This window comes from Panulirus ornatus, chromosome 37 (genome assembly GCF_036320965.1).
Source record: "Panulirus ornatus isolate Po-2019 chromosome 37, ASM3632096v1, whole genome shotgun sequence".
Taxonomy (NCBI): domain Eukaryota; kingdom Metazoa; phylum Arthropoda; class Malacostraca; order Decapoda; family Palinuridae; genus Panulirus; species Panulirus ornatus.
Genome location: NC_092260.1, coordinates 15,816,145 through 15,834,055, shown reverse-complemented (window position 1 = coordinate 15,834,055; position 17,911 = coordinate 15,816,145). Strand labels below are relative to the sequence as shown.

The 17,911-nt window shown below is 39.2% G+C and overlaps 1 protein-coding gene across 2 annotated transcripts in view; it reads right to left on the bottom strand.

Annotated features, from left to right (window-relative positions):
• Window positions 1-14,745, bottom strand: part of LOC139760535 (succinate dehydrogenase assembly factor 2, mitochondrial-like) — a 38,692-nt gene extending 23,947 nt beyond the window's left edge. Inside the window, exon 1 of one of the 2 annotated variants that reach the window (XM_071683848.1) lies at window positions 14,588-14,745. In XM_071683848.1, the coding sequence (XP_071539949.1) occupies window positions 14,588-14,659 (72 nt within the window). In that variant the 5' untranslated portion in view covers window positions 14,660-14,745. Of the gene's footprint in view, window positions 1-14,396; window positions 14,490-14,587 lie in introns of those variants that run through there. The other variant, XM_071683849.1, reaches the window with a different exon arrangement.
• Between the last annotated feature and the right edge of the window lie 3,166 nt (window positions 14,746-17,911).

The window sequence follows — 17,911 nt, the reverse complement described above, 5'->3', positions numbered from 1 at the left end:
TCTTATAATGACCTTCAACCACCTTAATTTGGGGAGAAATATTTATGGATGAAATCATTAGAATATGGTACAAAAAGTTGTATGACAATTTCAAAGGGAACTGGTCCCTATGTGAGACACCAGCTTGTTTATAATTGAGAGAATAAGTGTTGTGGATGTTTTCATGATCTCATTGTCTATAATAATCACTTGCATTTTCACCAATGTCTACATATTTTTATAGTTACAATGACAATACCAGCTTTGCCTGTCAGGGATACACCTTGAGAGTAAGATCACCTTCATTAAGGTTGTATCATTGTCAGTTGATGAAAGGGAGCACCATCTCAGCAAGGAACTCGTCACTCCATAAGAGTCCATTACTTCCCTACTCCTGATTATAGTGAAGCCTCAAAGCTAAAGGAGTCCCAGCATAAGTCATGGGGGAAGCTACTTTGTCAACATGGGAAACTGTGAAAAAGTATGAAAGAAAAAAAGAAAGAATATTCATATGAGCACCCTTAACTATGCCTAACCTACCAGGTCATTTATCATGTCAAGAGCTTAAGAAAAAAAAAAAAAAAAACTGCCTGACAAGCATACACATCAAATACCAGCACAAAAAAAAGAAAATACTTCCACTACAACTGAACATCAATATGCTCTGCATCAAAATTCTTTATAACAGCCCAAGACCCCCTCCAACCCAAACCACACCATAATCAACCACCAGCCCCTATGTACAAACAAAAGACTTGCCTCTGCTTCACTCTTTAACAATCTACACTCAGAGATCCCCCCCCCCTCCCCAAACAAATGTGACAATAACTATGCACACATAAACACAGAAATGACTTAACAAGCACTACACAACTACCCCTTTCAACCAAGCTTTAAATTCTACCCCACCAGACATACAACTATCTGAAAATACACTCCTTAGCCATGTATGAGTGACACTTTCTTGACTTCATTCTGGAAATTGTTCACCTTTACAACAAATACAAACACAGATTCATTGTAGGATCTATTAGGCCCAAGATGTAATTTCCAGTCTACATACTCTGAACACTCATTTAATTGTAACAGTGGCATGAATGGCCGCATGTACCTTAATGTTCCTTGACATTCATTGGCAGTTGGCATGATGATCAATCATAGGTGTCTAATATATTTCCTCTAAAACATTATGCAATTCATCAATTTACCTCGCAATGATAGTAGCTTTTGATTCTGAAACTCAGTATTGTCAATCTAAAGTGTGCACACATAAACACACTAATGACTTGACAAGCCCTGCACAACTGCCCTCTCAACCAAGTTTTAAATTCAACCCCACCAGACATACAACTATCTGAAGATACTCTCCTTAGCCATGTATAAGTGAAACTTTCTTGACTTCATTCTGGAAACTGTTCACCTTTACGACAAATACAAACACAAATTCATCATAGGATCTATCATGCCCAAGATGTAATTTCCAATCTACATACTCTGAAAACTCATTCAATTGAAACAGTGGCATGAATGGCCAATTGTACTGTAATGTTTCTTGACATTCATTGGCAGTTAGCATGATGATCAATCGTAGGTGTCTGATATATTTCCTCTAAAACATTATGTAATTCATCAATTTACCTCGCAGTGATACTAGCCTTTGATTCTGAAAGACGGTATTGTCAATCTAAAGTGTTTAGAGAATGTAATAACACTTGCAGTATGTGATTTGAAGTATTACTGTACATTTTATTTAACAATATCAAATATGGCAATAGTTACTGGGGTAATGTATATCAAGGGAAACTCTGGGGTTAATTAATGGAAAATTGGGGAAAACTCCTGTAAAAATTCAAAAGAACTTATGAAACCTTAACCTAACATCCCTAGTTGCCAAGATGTACGAGAAAAAATTCTTTATCTTTCAAACTTATTCACTATTTCCCACACTGATAAATTAGCATCTGGACCAAATGGAGAAGTGGCATCATTTGCACCCCATCTATTCTCTAGCTGTCAAGTGTAATGCATCAAAACTAATGCCACCCTATCCACAACTAGGTTTCCCACAGCTGTTTCAAATTACCTGGTTCAGTCCTCTGACAGCATGTCAACCCGTTTCCCATATCACTCTGAATCACTTTGGGCCGCGCACACCTTTCAAGTTCCTGCATGTTCAAACCCTGTGATATCAAAATCTGTTACACTCCATTCTTCCACCACCAATTTGGTCACCCCCTTCTCCAAGTCCCCTACACTTGTGACACATACAGCCTCTGTCGACCTTTCCTCATTCCTTCTTTCCATATGTCCAAACTATATCAGCACATCCTCTTCAGCTTTCTTAACTCTTTTTATTATCACTCCTCTCTCTTAGCCTATAATAGCTTACTTGATGAACCCTCATCACACCTCATTTTGTCCTCAAACATTCCATTTACAATACATCCACCCTCTCCCAAACATTCTCATCCACAGCCCATGCCTTGCATTCATACAACATTGTTGTGACTGCTAAAGCCTTCAAACATACCTATTTTCAATCTCCCAGACAGCGGCATCTCTTTCCACACATTCCTCAATGCTCCCAAAACCTTCAATGTGTCACCCACCACCACTTCCATGATTCCAATTGCAGCCAAATCCACTCCATGGTATCTAAAACACTTCACTTCCACATGTTTTTCTTTATTCAAACTCACACCCATCTAACCTGTCTCTACTCTGGTAAACCTAATATCTTTGCCTTTATTCACATTTACTTTCAACTCTCTCCTTTAACAAACTCTCCTAAACTCAAGACGCAACTTTGGCAGTTTTTACTCGAATCTGCCACCAGTGCCATGTCATCACTAAACACCAAGCCCCTTCACCCCCAAAAGACTGCACACCAGCCCTTCTTTCCAAGAGAGAAATATACCAACATTAAATCAGTTTGCTGCTGGGTGCTTGTGGGGAAGTTGGGAAGTGGTGTGACTTGCTGTTTGGTCTGTCATATGTTTGCTGATATCTGTCAGCAAATTTGTGATGCTCGCTCACTGATGCAAGAGGAATGTTTCAACTAGAATTTTGAACATTATAATAAATCTCTATTGCTCAGGAGTTTAGGTTGGGTTTTATTAGGCTCCACTGATCTTTTTAGAAAAGCTTCATATATGTTTTCATTAACTCTATATTTCCCCCCCCCCTGCCCAATATTCATAAACCTCACCATTATTACCTTCTCTAACACTGCTAAACAAATCACAATGCTCTACACACTACACTAACACTGCAGAACAAAATCAATTCAAGGATAAACATGTCAATTGACAAATATTGAAAATTAAGATTAAATCTCAGTTGCTAGGGGGGTAAGGTAAGATTTTCTAGGTTCAATTCATATTTTGTTTCATCTACATCAAAATCAATCATCCTCACATTACATTTTCTGATATGCAGAACCCTCATTACTACCGTTGTATGGCATATGACATACAATGTTCCAAATCACACTCCACATTGCAGTACAAAATCTTTCGGTATCCAAAGCTAGTATCGATGCAAGGATGAACTGATAACCCACACCACTGTCACCTATTTCAATGTTGTAAAATATATTAAAATTGGAGGTGGAAAGATGGAGTGAAAAAGATTTTGAGTGATCGGGGCCTGAACATGCAGGAGGGTGAAAGGCGAGCAAGGAATAGAGTGAATTGGATTGATGTGGTATACCGGGGTCGACGTGCTGTCAATGGATTGAATCAGGGCATGTGAAGCGTCTGGGGTAAACCATGGAAAGTTGTGTGGGGCCTGGATGTGGAAAGGGAGCTGTGGTTTTGGGCATTATTGCATGACAGCTAGAGACTGAGTGTGAACGAATGGGGTCTTTGTTATCTTTTCCTAGCGCTGCCTCGCACACATGAGGAGGGAGAGGGATGTTATTCCATGTGTGGCGAGGTGGCGATGGGAATGAATAAAGGCAGACTGTGTGAATTGTGTGCATGTGTATATATGTATGTGTCTGTGTGTGTATATGTATATGTGTACATTGAGATGTATGGGTAAGTATATTTGCGTGTGTGGACGTGTATGTACATACATGTGTATGGCGGTGGGTTGGGCCACTTCTTTCGTCTGTTTCCTTGCGCTACCTCGCAAACGCGGGAGACAGCGACAAAGCAAAATAAATAAATAAATATATATATATATATATATATATATATATATATATATATTTTTTTTTTTTTTTTCGCTGTCTCCCGCGTTTGCGAGGTAGCGCAAGGAAACAGACGAAAGAAATGGCCCAACCCACCCCCATACACATGTATATACATACGTCCACACACGCAAATATACATACCTACACAGCTTTCCATGGTTTACCCCAGACGCTTCACATGCCTTGATTCAATCCACTGACAGCACGTCAACCCCGGTATACCACATCGCTCCAATTCACTCTATTCCTTGCCCTCCTTTCACCCTCCTGCATGTTCAGGCCCCGATCACACAAAATCTTTTTCACTCCATCTTTCCACCTCCAATTTGGTCTCCCTCTTCTCCTCGTTCCCTCCACCTCCGACACATATATCCTCTTGGTCAATCTTTCCTCACTCATTCTCTCCATGTGACCAAACCATTTCAAAACACCCTCTTCTGCTCTCTCAACCACGCTCTTTTTATTTCCACACATCTCTCTTACCCTTACGTTACTTACTCGATCAAACCACCTCACACCACACATTGTCCTCAAACATCTCATTTCCAGCACATCCATCCTCCTGCGCACAACTCTATCCATAGTCCACGCCTCGCAACCATACAACATTGTTGGAACCACTATTCCTTCAAACATACCCATTTTTGCTTTCCGAGATAATGTTCTCGACTTCCACACATTCTTCAAGGCTCCCAGAATTTTCGCCCCCTCCCCCACCCTATGATCCACTTCCGCTTCCATGGTTCCATCCGCTGCCAGATCCACTCCCAGATATCTAAAACACTTTACTTCCTCCAGTTTTTCTCCATTCAAACTTACCTCCCAATTGACTTGACCCTCAACCCTACTGTACCTAATAACCTTGCTCTTATTCACATTTACTCTTAACTTTCTTCTTTCACACACTTTACCAAACTCAGTCACCAGCTTCAGCAGTTTCTCACATGAATCAGCCACCAGTGCTGTATCATCAGCGAACAACAACTGACTCACTTCCCAAGCTCTCTCATCCACAACAGACTTCATACTTGCCCCTCTTTCCATAACTCTTGCATTCACCTCCCTAACAACCCCATCCATAAACAAATTAAACAACCATGGAGACATCACACACCCCTGCCACAAACCTACATTCACTGAGAACCAATCACTTTCCTCTCTTCCTACACGTACACATGCCTTTCATCCTCGATAAAAACTTTTCACTGCTTCTAACAACTTGCCTCCCACACCATATATTCTTAATACCTTCCACAGAGCATCTCTATCAACTCTATCATATGCCTTCTCCAGATCCATAAATGCTACATACAAATCCATTTGCTTTTCTAAGTATTTCTCACATACATTCTTCAAAGCAAACACCTGATCCACACATCCTCTACCACTTCTGAAACCACACTGCTTTTCCCCAATCTGATGCTCTGTACATGCCTTCACCCTCTCAATCAATACCCTCCCATATAATTTACCAGGAATACTCAACAAACTTATACCTCTGTAATTTGAGCACTCACTCTTATCCCCTTTGCCTTTGTACAATGGCACTATGCACGCATTCCGCCAATCCTCAGGCACCTCACCATGAGTCATACATACATTAAATAACCCTACCAACCAGTCAACAATACAGTCACCCCCATTTTTAATAAATTCCACTGCAATACCATCCAAACCTGCTGCCTTGCCGGCTTTCATCTTCCGCAAAGCTTTTACTACCTCTTCTCTGTTTACCAAATCATTTTCCCTAACCCTCTCACTTTGCACACCACCTCGACCAAAACACCCTATATCTGCCACTCTATCATCAAACACATTCAACAAACCTTCAAAATACTCACTCCATCTCCTTCTCACATCACCACTACTTGTTATCACCTCCCCATTTGCGCCCTTCACTGAAGTTCCCATTTGCTCCCTTGTCTTACGCACTTTATTTACCTCCTTCCAGAACATCTTTTTATTCTCCCTAAAATTTAATGATACTCTCTCACCCCAACTCTCATTTGCCCTCTTTTTCACCTCTTGCACCTTTCTCTTGACCTCCTGTCTCTTTCTTTTATACATCTCCCACTCAATTGCATTTTTTCTCTGCAAAAATCATCCAAATGCCTCTCTCTTCTCTTTCACTAATAATCTTACTTCTTCATCCCACCACTCACTACCCTTTCTAATCAACCCACCTCCCACTCTTCTCATGCCACAAGCATCTTTTGTGCAATCCATCACTGATTCCCTAAATACATCCCATTCCTCCCCCACTCCCCTTACTTCCATTGTTCTCACCTTTTTCCATTCTGTACTCAGTCTCCCCTGGTACACTCTCACACAAGTCTCCTTCCCAAGCTCACTTACTCTCACCACCCTCTTCACCCCAACATTCACTCTTCTTTTCTGAAAACCCATACAAATCTTCACCTTTGTCTCCACAAGATAATGATCAGACATCCCTCCAGTTGCACTTCTCAGCACATTAACATCCAAAAGTCTCTCTTTCACGCAGATATACACAGATATATATATATATATATATATATATATATATATATATATCTGTGTATGAATGTATATGTTGAAATGTATAGGTATGTATATGTGCGTGTGTGATGTGTATGTATATACATGTGTATGTGGGTGGGTTGGGCCATTCTTTCGTCTGTTTCCTCGCGCTGCCTCGCTAATGCGGGAGACAGCGACAAAGTATAATAAATAAATAAATAAATAAATGAAATATATTATCATTCATTAAATCATACTATCAACTTTTACTTAATATGGAAATAGTTTGGGTATGCATCACTATTAGCTTTAGATTGTGTTTTCAGAATACAGCATCTGAAGGCATGATTTTGCGCATTACATTAATGGCCACCAGTCTCGTGGACTGTATGCATGTGTCCCCACCCCAAGGTTTGGATCCATGGCAAGTGATTGGCTGCTGCTTCCCATAGTTTCTGTGTGGAGACTAGCCACTTGAGGACTGGCTGTATGATGCCTCCTTCCCTAAAATAGATAAGCTCTGGAAGTCCATCCTTCTTTTGTCTTCCCCTCTTCATGTAAACTCTCTTCCTTTAAGTTAACACTTGCAGAGCCCTGATTAATTTCTAATTTCTCTTTCATTTACTCTTTTCTTTCAGCCAAGAATATGTGGAATCAAATAAAGTAAAAGTTGGTAATACACATACATAATTTCAAAAGATCCAATGAAAACTCAACAAACCTCCAAAGCAATCAAAATCTATATCAATGTCCAATATTATTGTCCAAATATAACAGTAACATCAATGACTAAGCACCAAGCAAATGGCACTGATCGTCACATTACAGATACAGCAGGTGGCTATGCAATCCCCACCAGCAAATTTAGTGCTAGTATAGTTCCCCTATACTTCAGCTACTAAATAAGGCTTAGTGAGGTTTTTAAAGATTCTGATGATGTTTTACAAATGTATTACCTCCCATACTTTCACACTGATTAATCACATATTTTTCCTGACACACATCAACTGCAATACCATTCGGTCCTTTTGCTGTTTGTAACAGTAGAAGACATCAGAAAATTCACAGATTTGTGTGGTAAAAGTGGGAAGGCATACATATAATTCAAAGAGAAAAACATGCTAATTGTCAATGTGACTAAGGAGGCAAAAATAATATTTGTTTTGGACTGGAAGGATACTATTCATCATCTATTCTTAAACTGTTTTCAAATACTCTAACTAGTACACAATTCCATATATCAAAACTGCTACTGAAGAAGAATTTTGCCACATGAGGTAAAACATTTTTTGTGTGGTAAAAGTGGGAAGGCATACATATAATTCAAAGAGAAAAACATGCTAATTGTCAATGTGACTAAGGAGGCAAAAATAATATTTGTTTTGGACTGGAAGGATACTATTCATCATCTATTCTTAAACTGTTTTCAAATACTCTAACTAGTACACAATTCCATATATCAAAACTGCTACTGAAGAAGAATTTTGCCACATGAGGTAAAACATTTACTAGTGGCATCAGACACATCAAGTCTTAACCTCTTTTCTGAGCTAAATAGATTGAAGTCTTTAGTTAGGTCTCATGAGTTTTTCTTCCCAGTCTGGAAATTCATTTGCCTACAGGACTGAAAATTAAGATAAATCTTGACTGCTGAGGTGGTTAGATGACATTTTCTTAGGTTCTGTTGATTAAAATTTTCATAAGTCCATTACCTATTCTTACTTTAGTTAACCTCATATCTTCCTGGATACACTCTTTTTGCCTTTTTTAATAGTGATCAATAATATATACCATTTGAAATCATGCTTCACAATAGTTTCTGTTATCATAACTAATTGTACAAGGTAACCAAATCATTAGAGACTATTTCCCAATGCTGGTTTTAATGCTGAGCTAAAATAGGCTGTAATTTTCTAATCATGCTCATCATTTCTAAGCTTTAGATTTTGAGTGATTTTATTCTGCAATGGTAGTGTAGTATTTAAGAATACACTGACAGTTGGAGAGCATGACTCTTAGCTATATATTTCATTGAACAATGCTAGATATGGTGATTGCTGTGAGGGTTGTGTAAGTGTGTGTGTGTGTGTGTATATATATATATATATATATTTTTTTTTTTTTCATACTATTCGCCATTTCCCGCGATAGCGAGGTAGCGTCAAGAACAGAGGACTGGGCCTTTGAGGGAATATCCTCACCTGGACCTCTTCTCTGTTCCTTCTTTTGGAAAACTAAGAAAAAAAAAAAAAAAAAAAAAACGAGAGGGGAGGATTTCCAGCCCCCCGCTCCCTTCCCTTTTAGTCGCCTTCTACGACACGCAGGGAATACGTGGGAAGTATTCTTTCTCCCCTATCCCCAGGGAATATATATATATTATCCCTGGGGATAGGGGAGAAAGAATACTTCCGATGTATTCCCTGAGTGTCGTAGAAGGCGACTATAAGGGGAGGGAGCGGGGGGGCTGGAAATCCTCCCCTCTTTTTTTTTTAAATTTTCCAAAAGAAGGAACAGAGAAGGGGGCCAGGTGAGAATATTCCCTTAGAGGCCCAGTCCTCTGTTCTTAACGCTACCTTGCTAATGCGGGAAATGGCGAATAGTTTGAAAGAAAAAGAAATATATATATATACATATATATATATATATATATATATATATATATATATATATATATATATATATATATATATATACATGTATATATATATATATATATATATATATATATATATATATATATATATATATATCTATTTATATATATATATATATTATATCTATTATTATTTTGCTTTGTCGCTGTCTCCTGCGTTTGCGAGGTAGCGCAAGGAAACAGACGAAAGAAATGGCCCAACCCACCCCCATACACAATGTATATACTTACACGTCCACACACGCAAATATACATACCTATACATCTCAATGTACACATATATATACACACACAGACACATACATATATACCCATGTACACAATTCACACTGTCTGCCTTTATTCATTCCCATCGCCACCTCGCCACACATGGAATACCATCGCCCTCCCCCCTCATGCATGCGAGGTAGCACTAGGAAAAGACAACAAAGGCCCCATTCGTTCACACTTAGTCTCTAGCTGTCATGCAATAATGCCCGAAACCACAGCTCCCTTTCCACATCCAGGCCCCACACAACTTTCCATGGTTTACCCCAGACGCTTCACATGCCCTGATTCAATTCACTTACAGCACGTCAACCCCGGTATACCACATCGATCCAATTCACCCTCTTCCTTGCCCTCCTTTCACCCTCCTGCATGTTCATGCCCTGATCACACAAAATCTTTTTCACTCCATCTTTCCACCTCCAATTTGGTCTCCCACTTCTCGTTCCCTCCACCTCCGACACATATATCCTCTTGGTCAATCTTTCCTCACTCATTCTCTCCATGTGCCCAAACCAATGCAAAACACCCTCTTCTGCTCTCTCAACCACGCTCTTTTTATTTCCACACATCTCTCTTACCCTTACAATACTTACTCGATCAAACCACCTCACACCACACATTGTCCTCAAACATCTCATTTCCAGCACATCCACCCTCCTGCGCACAACTCTATCCATAGCCCACACCTCGCAACCATACAACATTGTTGGAACCACTATTCCTTCAAACATACCCATTTTTGCTTTCCGAGATAATGTTCTCGACTTTCACACATTCTTCAAGGCTCCCAGGATTTTCGCCCCCTCCCCCACCCTATGATTCACTTCCGCTTCCATGGTTCCATCCGCTGCCAGATCCACTCCCAGATATCTAAAACACTTTACTTCCTCCAGTTTTTCTCCATTCAAACTTACCTCCCAATTGACTTGACCCTCAACCCTACTGTACCTAATAACCTTGCTCTTATTCACATTTACTCTTAACTTTCTTCTTTCACACACTTTACCAAACTCAGTCACCAGCTTCTGCAGTTTCTCACATGAATCAGCCACCAGCGCTGTATCATCAGCGAACAACAACTGACTCATATATATATATCCCTGGGGATTGGGGAGAAAGAATACTTCCCACGTATTCCCTGCATGTTGTAGAAGGCAACTAAAAGGGAAGGGAGCGGGGGGCTGTAAATCCTCCCCTCTCATTTTTCATTTTCCAAAAGAAGGAACAGAGAAGGGGGCCAAGTGAGGATGTTCCCTCAAAGGCTCAGTCCTCTGTTCTTAACGCTACCTCGCTAATGCGGGAAATAGCGAATAGTATGAAAAAAAAAATATATTTCATGTGTGACGAGGTGGCGATGGGAATGAATAAAGGCAGACAGTATGAATTATGTACATGTGTATATATGTATATGTCTGTGTGTGTATATATATGTATACGTTGAGATGTATAGGTATGTATATTTGCCCATGTGGATGTGTATGTATATACATGTGTATGTGGGTGGGTTGGGCCATTCTTTCGTCTGTTTCCTTGCGCTACCTTGCTAATGCGGGAGACAGCGACAAAGCAAAATAAATAAATAAATAAATAAATAAATAAATAAATATATATATATATATATATATATATATATATATATATATATATATATATTTTTTTTTTTTGCTTTGTCACTGTCTCCCGCGTTTGCGAGGTAGCGCAAGGAAACAGACGAAAGAAATGGCCCAACCCACCCCCATACACATGTATATACATACGTCCACACACGCAAATATACATACCTACACAGCTTTCCATGGTTTACCCCAGACGCTTCACATGCCTTGATTCAATCCACTGACAGCACGTCAACCCCGGTATACCACATCGCTCCAATTCACTCTATTCCTTGCCCTCCTTTCACCCTCCTGCATGTTCAGGCCCCAATCACACAAAATCTTCTTCACTCCATCTTTCCACCTCCAATTTGGTCTCCCTCTTCTCCTCGTTCCCTCCACCTCCGACACATATATCCTCTTGGTCAATCTTTCCTCACTCATTCTCTCCATGTGCCCAAACCATTTCAAAACACCCTCTTCTGCTCTCTCAACCACGCTCTTTTTATTTCCACACATCTCTCTTACCCTTACGTTACTTACTCGATCAAACCACCTCACACCACACACTGTCCTCAAACATCTCATTTCCAGCACATCCATCCTCCTGCGCACCACTCTATCCATAGCCCACGCCTCGCAACCATACAACATTGTTGGAACCACTATTCCTTCAAACATACCCATTTTTGCTTTCCGAGATAATGTTCTCGACTTCCACACATTCTTCAAGGCTCCCAGAATTTTCGCCCCCTCCCCCACCCTATGATCCACTTCTGCTTCCATGGTTCCATCCGCTGCCAGATCCACTCCCAGATATCTAAAACACTTCACTTCCTCCAGTTTTTCTCCATTCAAACTCACCTCCCAATTGACTTGACCCTCAACCCTACTGTACCTAATAACCTTGCTCTTATTCACATTTACTCTTAACTTTCTTCTTTCACACACTTTACCAAACTCAGTCACCAGCTTCTGCAGTTTCTCACATGAATCAGCCACCAGCGCTGTATCATCAGCGAACAACAACTGACTCACATATATATATATATATGTGCTGTCAATGGATTAAACCAGGGCGTGTGAAGTGTCTGGGGTAAACCATGGAAAGTTCTGTGGGGCCTGGATGTGGAAAGGGTGCTGCTGTGGTTTCAGTGCATTATACACAACAGCTAGAGACTGAGTGTGAACGAATGTGGCCTTTGCTGTCTTTTCCTAGTGCTACCTCGCACACATGCGGGGCGAGGGGGTTGTTATTTCATGTGTGGCGGGGTGGCAATGGGAATGAATAAAGGCAGATAGTATGAATTATGTACATGTGTATATATCTATATGTCTGTGTGTGTATATATATGTATACGTTGAGATGTATAGGTATGTATATTTGCGTGTGTGGACGTGTATGTATATACACGTGTATGTGGGTGGGTTGGGTCATTCTTTCATCTGTTTCCTTGCGCTACCTCGCTAATGCGGGAGACAGCGACAAAGCAAATAAATAAATATATATATATACACAAACATTAAACTCATCTGCTGCTGTGGATCACAACTGAAGCCACTTGAATAATACTCAAATTAATTGGAATACTGTATTAAACATTAGGAAACATCTTGACTGCTAAGGAAGATGGTTAGGTTTCCACAGGTTGGGTGACTTCTCAAAGTGTATTACCTAACATCCTTTAACACTTCTTTACACCACACTATCTAATATCATTCAATACATAAACTAAGTTAGGTGGTCAGTCCTCCTCAGGCTTATCTGTACTCCCAAGAAACTATAAAAATTGTCAAATAAAAAACTATTTCCTAAGTTAGTTTCCAAATGGAGCTACAAAAGACTTTTATCAAATGACAGTTCATCTTCTGGGGGCATCTTATTGCCACAAAAATTGGTTTGTTGTTTATGTGCAAAAATGTAGCCAAAATTGTCCTGAATCTTAAGAAGAAATACTGCATAGACCACTGAGGAAATGGATAACCTTCAAGCCCTGGAGAAAACAAATTCATGTAGAATACCATTTCATCACAGAATTCGGGATCTTGTCATGAGCCTAATGAGATCACTGTATTACAGGGATAGGTGATACTTCATTCATGACATAACCTCAAGAAGGTAGAGCATGGCAAGAGACAAACTATAACTACAGGTCCTTGAGGGTATTTATATCTGTAGTAACCAGATTTCCCACAAGGGATACTCAATTTGTGTTGTTTCAAATGTTGAAAATTCAGGGTCTTGCCCATTAAGAGGGTTTACATGGACAGTGTAATATAGGGGTTATTTATCTTCACACTGTATTTTCTCAGATTTACTTTTTACAGTAACAAGAATCCTCCAGAAAGCAATCCTTCAATTAACTTTAATTCCTATTATTGCAAAATAATATAGTATGATCATAATCATCTCAGAACAAATTTCTGTAAGAGTACTATTGTCATCCAGAACTTTTCTAATAGCTCCTGTAGCCCAAGGGTACACTACTTCTAACAGTCATGAAATGTAGATTCCTCTGAAGTGAGAAGTTCTTTACAGAGACAGAACTCATAATGATATGGTCTCGCCAGAGGTGAATTTTCACTTAGTGTAATCTCGTGTAAGTAGAGTTCAGTAACACCACACAATAATATTATTCGACACGCTATCATATGCTAGTTTAGGCACATAGCTCAAGTAGTAATCAACCTTTATCTTTTATCAATAAGCTCTACTTGATGACATTACTGACCTATTGAGTGTTACCTAATTCCAGCAAGGATATCGTATTACCTACCTAATAATTATTTACTGAAACTGTACTGGGAAGTAGTTTTACACCCAGACCCCATATCTTTGAAATGTTCTATCATCATACATCCTGTTAAAATTTTGCATGATGTTTGTATGACTGGTGCCCACTATCTGTAAAGATAAAGTACAGCTATTGCTCACCCACCTTGCACTAACCACTACCAGTAAGAATATACAAGTAAAAATATGGTACTGCCTACCTACTGGAACCTACTACCAACAAGGGTATGGTATACCTTCAAAGCAGTACCCACCATCAGCAAGGATATGGTACTACCTACCTGGTGATGCCCATACCAGCAAGGATATAGTACTGCCCAACTAGAGGTACCCACTATAAGTAAGGATACGGTATTCCCTGCCTCCCTAGTGGCACCTACATACAAGTAAAGATCTAGTATTACCTACCTCCCTCATGGCATCCAAAACTAGTAGGTGTATGGCATTAGACTTAATGGTACCACCTATCAATATAGTATTACCCACCACCCTTGTGGTACCCACTGTTAGTAAGGCAAGTCAATAATCCTCATATCACACGTTCTAACCTATATCCCATTTCAACACGCGCAGTCAAACAATTACGATAATATACTCACTGATGTCGGTCTTAAAACATTTCTGCCGATAAGTCTTATGAAATTACACTGCACAATTCTTACTGTATTCATGATTTCTTCTCCGATGAAATTTAACAAAGATACCACACTTTGCCCGAGCCACACACATAATGACAAACGTTTTGTCGATCACTATATGGCAACGGATTATAGTATTAAACCTACTCAATAGATGGCAGTAGTAGTTCCCTACGGAACGTCTCTTTTACAGAATTCGAATGGAAACGTTCAGTGGGTTCCTTTGAAGATTACACTTAAATTTTCATGCCATAATTAACCTCATTATTCAATCTCCCTCCTCTGTTCTTCCACAGGAGCACTAGAGCAAAACCGAAAACAGATGAAGCTTTAGTTTGCACTTTTTTCTTTAGTAAGGACAACAGATTGAACAGATAGCATTTAATACAAAACCGAAACATTTAGCAATTACATTTCCTCTGGAAAAAATGGATATAAAATTGATGATCCCCAAGTGAATGAAAACTTGCCTTACAGTGATATGCGGTTCTATGTTTAATGAGCAAAAAGATAAATGATTCCATATTGAAATACACAACTCATGAAATGAATTTATTTCGGATGAAGCAATTCATCACATTAACACTACACACACATACACCTAACAGTTATACATGGGCTTCCCCGTGCCATTAATGACACTCAGAGAACACATCTGAACTGCGCCAGTAAAGCACACCCGAGAACGGGCTGTCATTGACAGGAGCCAGTGTCAGGTTTAATTTTGGTGATTATATATATCCATCTAAATTGTTTCATACACTCATGGACATACACGGCCATCCCTGTGCCATTAATGGTATCCTGAGATAACACACCCAACTTGTGCTAGTAATGACACCCCAAGAACACACACACACACACACAACGAATGACGTCTCTTAATCAAGTGCATTACCTTAAAGTATAACATATATTTCTCTGGAACTGGTTTGAGTTAATAAAAAGGTACATATACATACGCTTTTGTTTTTGTATTTTGCTGCAACAACAAAGTAGATACCATTTCCTCCTATCTAAAAATTACTTTAAATTTTGTTTAAAGAATATCAGTGATAAGTTGATGCTAAGTTTAAGTCAGACAAATTTTGTAGGTAAAGCAACGAACACTTTTGTCCCACTTACCTTTTATTTTGTAGGTAAAGCAATGAACACTTTTGTCCCACTTACCTTTTATCATTTTCTATGATGCACAAAACATTTTGAGGGTAAACTGTACCGTCCAGTGATACATGTAAGTATCACTGCCAGATTTTCCATATAGCTAAGTAACCATTCTCTTCCCGTTAAATTTGTTGTGTATACATAATATGTGATGTAACTCTGGCCTTTAAGATTAATAACAATAACCATGCTTTCATGAAGCAAACATATTTTACAGTGGATCCTCAGCTAAAAATGTTCTATGAAACCTCAATTTATAGTAAAACGAGGATAGAACTTACCAAACCAAACCAATCAGAATTTTGTTTAATAACATAGGCTTTGCATGCTCTTCACAAAACACTTGCTAACAAAACGATTAACACGTAGAGTGACTGGTAAAGCGTTTTACAGTCCATTCACAATGGATTAGCCTTTGAGCTAATCCATCTTATTAAACGAATATTATCTTGCTAATGGATCTCTGAGCACTATAGAATTATTCAAACAATCGCAAACTTAACAATCCAAGAGAAACAAATGTAGTCATAGAAACTACAACTATCCCAAAACCTTACCTAACTATATGAAACCTTGATACATAAGAGTTAACCTTGGAGTAAATGATGAAGCATTCCACAAAACCAGTCCCCTAAGTTACTTTGTCTACCTGTATGGCAAATGGGACCTTGAGGAGGCTGCAGAAACATGACAGCATACATATTTTGGAACATATGACTAATGGGTGTACATCAATAATTTTGTCCTCATCGGCTAATTCCTGGACAGCGATACGGTGCTCGTCGCGACCCTGCTTACCTCGGAGAGCCACTACTGCTGTTAGATACAGATGCGTAGGAAAAAGGTAGTCCTGATTCATCATTGGCTGCTTAACATGCTAGTGGTACTTCCTCCAGACCAGAAACATATTAAAGTAGATTAACGCCCAACTACAGGAAATATATATATATATATATATATATATATATATATATATATAGAGAGAGAGAGAGAGAGAGAGAGAGAGAGAGAGAGAGAGAGAGAGAGAGAGAGAGAGATGACTACAACCTGCATGCAACCACAGGAATATGATGGAGACAAAGTGTGTGTGTGTATCTACCTACCCACCTATGAATATCAACAAGATTTCCCCCAGTAGTCAGGGCTGTTGTGTAGCAATTGCCGCATTATTTTGCTTGATTACCAATGCCGTTTTCCTCGCTGTGGATCGTGGGTCCAGCTGGAATCATAGAGAAAACACTCGAATTTAAATCTTGGGAATTTATCCTCACTCTTTACAGTTCATTGTTGCGTCCCGACCTTGAATGTTCTGTTTGGGTCACCTTGTTTCAAAAGACATAATGGAGTGAGAGCAGTGGACTGAAAATACGTCTTATGAAAGCCAACTTGAATGTAACTGGCTTAAGGAGAAAGCTAAGAGATGATCTAAAAAAAAAAAGTTAATACTATTAATGCTAAAAAAAAGTTAATACTATTAATGTAAATGACATATTCGACGTTTTCATTGATTTTTCTTACTAGAATGAACTAATGTCGTGGTATTTGTAAAGCGCTAGAACCAAATGGTTATTCATCTCTTTATAGTATGAAAAATAACACTCAGAACCGTTCATATGCTATTTATCCTGGTTTCTTGTAAAAAGTTAACCTAATTGTTAACATAATGGTGTTACCAGAGTTCTGCAAGAGGTTACACTTTTTTGAGTGAAAATTCTGTAATCGCCGTGAGTACAGGTTTGTTAAGGAAATGAACTTTTCAATCGAGGGGAATCATTTCCCTGCTGCTGGAAGAAGCGCGCCCTTGGGTTACAGCAGGAGCTTAACATGTTCAACTGATCATGGGTAATACCAGGACTCTCTTAGGAAAAGGTTGTGAAGTTATTATAAAGCTACATCAAAATATTTGTCCACATTTTTCTCCAAAACTTATATTCTCCCAGTTATGTTTTTATATTTGACTCCTAAGACTCCTTACATTTGTAGTATTCAGTTCTGCCTACTGTTTGAGATTCTGTCCTTTAAGCACTGAAACTTTCCCACCACGAATTTCCATGTGGTTGGGAGTATAGCGGCTGACTCTCCTATACCACATCCAAGGTGTCCACAGATAAAGGTTTCCTG